General features: G+C 32.8%; 1 protein-coding gene across 1 annotated transcript; it reads left to right on the forward strand.

The window, feature by feature from the left end:
* Positions 1–272: 272 nt before the first annotated feature.
* LOC133312884 (uncharacterized) lies at positions 273–1,867 on the forward strand. The gene is made up of 3 exons (XM_061514157.1): positions 273–1,202; positions 1,323–1,466; positions 1,628–1,867. Exons 1-3 carry the CDS (start codon positions 273–275, stop codon positions 1,865–1,867), a joined length of 1,314 nt encoding a protein of 437 aa, XP_061370141.1.
* Positions 1,868–3,835: the final 1,968 nt, after the last annotated feature.

Genomic DNA, 3,835 nt, shown 5'->3' on the forward strand with positions numbered 1-3,835 from the left:
TATGTACACAAAATTATCTCTAACCGCTATTTCACAATTTCAAAAGTTTCTTGGAATTTCGGAAAAGACCAAATCTCTACCATGGTCATTCCCTCCTCCTATTCTAGTGTGGTATGCAATTCTTGTCATCCAATTTTTGAGCATATGTATGTTTGAATCTTGAATTGTTTATTAATTATAAAGTTACATGAAATAATAACCTTCGAATAGAAGCTTTATTTCTAAATAAAATGAGTGATAATTATTAATGGTTTACGTATGTACAGGTGAACATGAGGTTTATGTTTAAAGCGTTAATGCTTTCCTCATCAATACTAGTGTTTCTATCAAGCACAACATACTCATCCTATGTATTGGATCCCGAAACTCTTCTCAGGACATCTTTGAAGAAAACTAATTTGTTAATTAATGAACCCAAAAAAGGTTATATTGAGTCATACTATGAGGATCCCAAAAGACACATCAAGTCAGCAACTTTTGTATCTAAAAAGTTTGAAATGAGGCCAGGAGGAATTGTCGAGAAACAAATGGTAGATATTGATTTCCCAAGAGGTCATGTTGGTATTAAGAGTTTCGATGCTGAACTAATTGATGAAGAAGGGAATCCTGTACCTTTGTATGAAACTTACCTCCATCATTGGTTTGCTTTAAGATACTTTGAAAATCCAAAATCAACTAAGAGTCTTAAGGAAAGATCCATTTTCGTGAGAAACCAAGGCACATGCCAAGGTGGCGTTCTTCCACATTATTGGGGCTTAGGAGGTGAATCACGAGGAACAACCTCAAACATTCCAGATCCTTTTGCAATAGAAGTAGGTAACCCTACAGAAATTCCTGATGGGTTTGAAGACAAATGGTTCTTCAACATCATGGCCATTGATACACGTGGCGTACAAGACAGGAGAGGTTGTTCTGAATGCAGATGTGACCTTATAAATATCAAAAAGGAATTCCTTAGTACCAAAAAGGGTCCTGATGGCAAACCATTGGACCCTGATTATAAGGGAGGAGTCTTTTGTTGCGATGACAATTTACAATGCAAATTGAGAGAGGGATTTCAAGCCCCAACTAGAAGAATTGCCTTGAGATACAAAATAAGGTGGGTTGATTGGGACAAATTCCAAGTCCCTGTTAAGGTTTATATACTTGATTCCACCGATAAGGTCAGGTCGAATGGCTCCAAAACAATCCATGAGTGCAAGGTAAATAACTTATGAATATACACTTAATATTTAACTACGCTTTTCAATGTGAATTGAATTCCAAAATCTATTAATTTGTTGGGATTGTGTGAGTATAAAATATTTGTCAATTTGTTACAGGTTGAATATATGATTCCGAAAAATGGTAATAGCAATTCCCCTCATGTCCAAAAAGCAAACATTCCAATGGAAAAAGGCGGTTATCTCATCTACGGAACTGCTCACATGCATACCGGTGTTGTTGATGCAACTTTATATGGACAGGTGAAGTTCAATATTCGCCATCGTTCTCGTGATGATAGATTTTGTTTTGTGCTTGATTTGTATTAAAGTCATAAATTTTCTTAATAATCCATACAATTGTACGAAGACATTTATTGAATTTTGTCTTCACTTCTAAAATTTATGTTTTTTAATTAATTTAGGATGGAAGGATTTTGTGTACTTCAACACCAAAATATGGAACTGGAAAGGAAGCAGGAAATGAGGAAGGTTATGCTGTTGGAATGTCTGTTTGTTATCCACAACCAGGTACTGTCAAGATTGATGATGGTGAAACTTTGACCTTAGAATCAAGATACAAAAATGATTTTACCATCGGAGCTATGGGGCAATTCTACATCTATTTGGCAGAACGACTACCACAAGATACATTGACATTATAATTCCTTTTATCTACATCTTGAATAATGCAGAGCTTTTTTTTTGCATATGCAATCTAGTGATCAATCATATTATTCCAACCTTGAATATTGTATTATAAAGTAAACATTCTTTTATGTAAGTGTTGTTATCGCGATCACGGCAAGTGCACCGGTTGTACAAGTAATAAAGTGTAATGAGTAAGAATATCGTTCCCATGAGGATTAAATTTCAATCACTAATTCACTATTTACGCTTAAGTTGGAAAATCAATCAAGAGAGAAGAATCAAATTTAAATTAAAAAATAAAGGGAAAATATAATGAGTAAGTAACTAGCCAATTAAGAAAAGCAGCTAGGGATATTCGATTTCCCTCAATCTCTCTTTTATGTTATGGATTTAAACCCTTGATTGAACATCCTTTTTCATATCACCAATCGATTCTTCTAAGTTAATTATTAATCGATCCCTTGACATCCTAATTATTTACTCTCTTTAAAGAATCCTAATTCCCCGGTTGTTCTTCAAAGAAATGGGTTGTAATAACCGGAAGTAACTATAAAAGAATAATGTATTCTGGTAATAAATAAATTTTAGGAACGAGGAAATTGATGTAAAAGACAAATTTGTTAACAGTTAATAAACAAAACTTTTGGATAGCTAGGTGGCTCTATATGTATTAATAGAGATAGCTAATTAAGGATTTCAAAAAAGGAAATATATTTAAGCCTACTCCCTTCTTAATTATTTGTTTTATGCTTATCACTTGGGTTTTGGAGAAGGTAAACAAAAAATTCCAGCACTCTGAATTAATGAAAACTTTTTACTCTTCAGAGATAATAATAACCCACATTATGAAATTGTCACTAAATTTTTGTTTCGGCATAGTAATGTAAAGACTAATATATTGAACTTCAATTAACATCTACTTAACTATGTTATCAATAACGATCAAAATTCACAATTAAGAATCATGGAACTAATACAACCAAGTTAAGCTTCAAATGTTTCAAGGAAGTCTTGAAATTCTCAAAATCGCTCAAAGCCGTCTCCTCAATGGAATTTTCCCACCAAGATGGGAAGAAGGAACCAACCATGATTTGTGCCTCTGTGGTTGCTTGTAGATGCATCCTTTTCTCCTCCAAATGAGTCTCAAAGGCCTCATATCGCAGACTTAAGGTTTCAATTGATTCACCGGCCGACTTATATTGTTGCCAATGTGTGCAAGTGCAAATATAAAAAAAATAATTTCGTTTGAAATAGCAAAGTTTGATATATGTGAATAGATGGTGAGCCATCTCTCACTACAAGAAAATTGATTTTCAGAGGCGGTTACATTTGGATTTTGAGGAAGTTTAAACCGTCTCTAAATACCTAGTTAGGCGATACATGAACCGCCTCGTTTACCACCGTCGCGAGAAAAAATGCAGCCATTTTCACAAACCATTGGAATAATCGCCTCTACATGACAATCTGATACGGTTATTTTAACCGCCTACAAATGACAATCTGAGGCGGTTATTTTAACCGCCTGCAAAAGTCATTCTGAGGCGATTATATTAATTGCCTTCAAATAACATGTAACCGCCTCCAAATAGTTAAAATTATATCAATTTTAAATTTTTAATAATAAAATTATTATTTTTAAAAGTTAATATTGTTTTTATTTTTATATTTTTATATTTTTAATTTCAAATTTTTATTTTTAATATAATTTTTGACAAAGATTAGTTAGTATAACGTTTTTTTAAAATTATTTTTAAAAGTTAATATAATTTTCATTAGTTGAATATAAATAGTTTATTGAATTTTGTATATGTGTGTGTTAGTTCGGGTTGCTATATAGAAGGTAATGGAGAAGGGGGAACAAGGGTCATCCAATGTGGGATGAGATGGTTTTTTTCAACGTGCAACAACCAACCTTGAAAATTTTGTATATAACACCAGATGATTAAACTTAAAAATCTGAACGGTTAGATTAAAGTATTACA

This window comes from Gastrolobium bilobum, unplaced genomic scaffold, assembly GCF_033153095.1.
Source record: "Gastrolobium bilobum isolate Gb01-03AN ecotype WA unplaced genomic scaffold, APGP_CSIRO_Gbil_v1 utg35827, whole genome shotgun sequence".
Taxonomy (NCBI): Eukaryota; Viridiplantae; Streptophyta; class Magnoliopsida; order Fabales; family Fabaceae; genus Gastrolobium; species Gastrolobium bilobum.

What these genes read in the sequence shown, in the direction of transcription:
- LOC133312884 (XM_061514157.1), top strand. Translation starts at nt 273, where the DNA reads ATGAGGTTTATGTTTAAAGCGTTAATGCTTTCCTCATCAATACTAGTG. An exon ending in AAACAATCCATGAGTGCAAG is followed by an intron (nt 1,203 to 1,322) that starts GTAAATAACTTA and finishes AATTTGTTACAG; the next exon opens with GTTGAATATATGATTCCGAA. An exon ending in ATGCAACTTTATATGGACAG is followed by an intron (nt 1,467 to 1,627) that starts GTGAAGTTCAAT and finishes TAATTAATTTAG; the next exon opens with GATGGAAGGATTTTGTGTAC.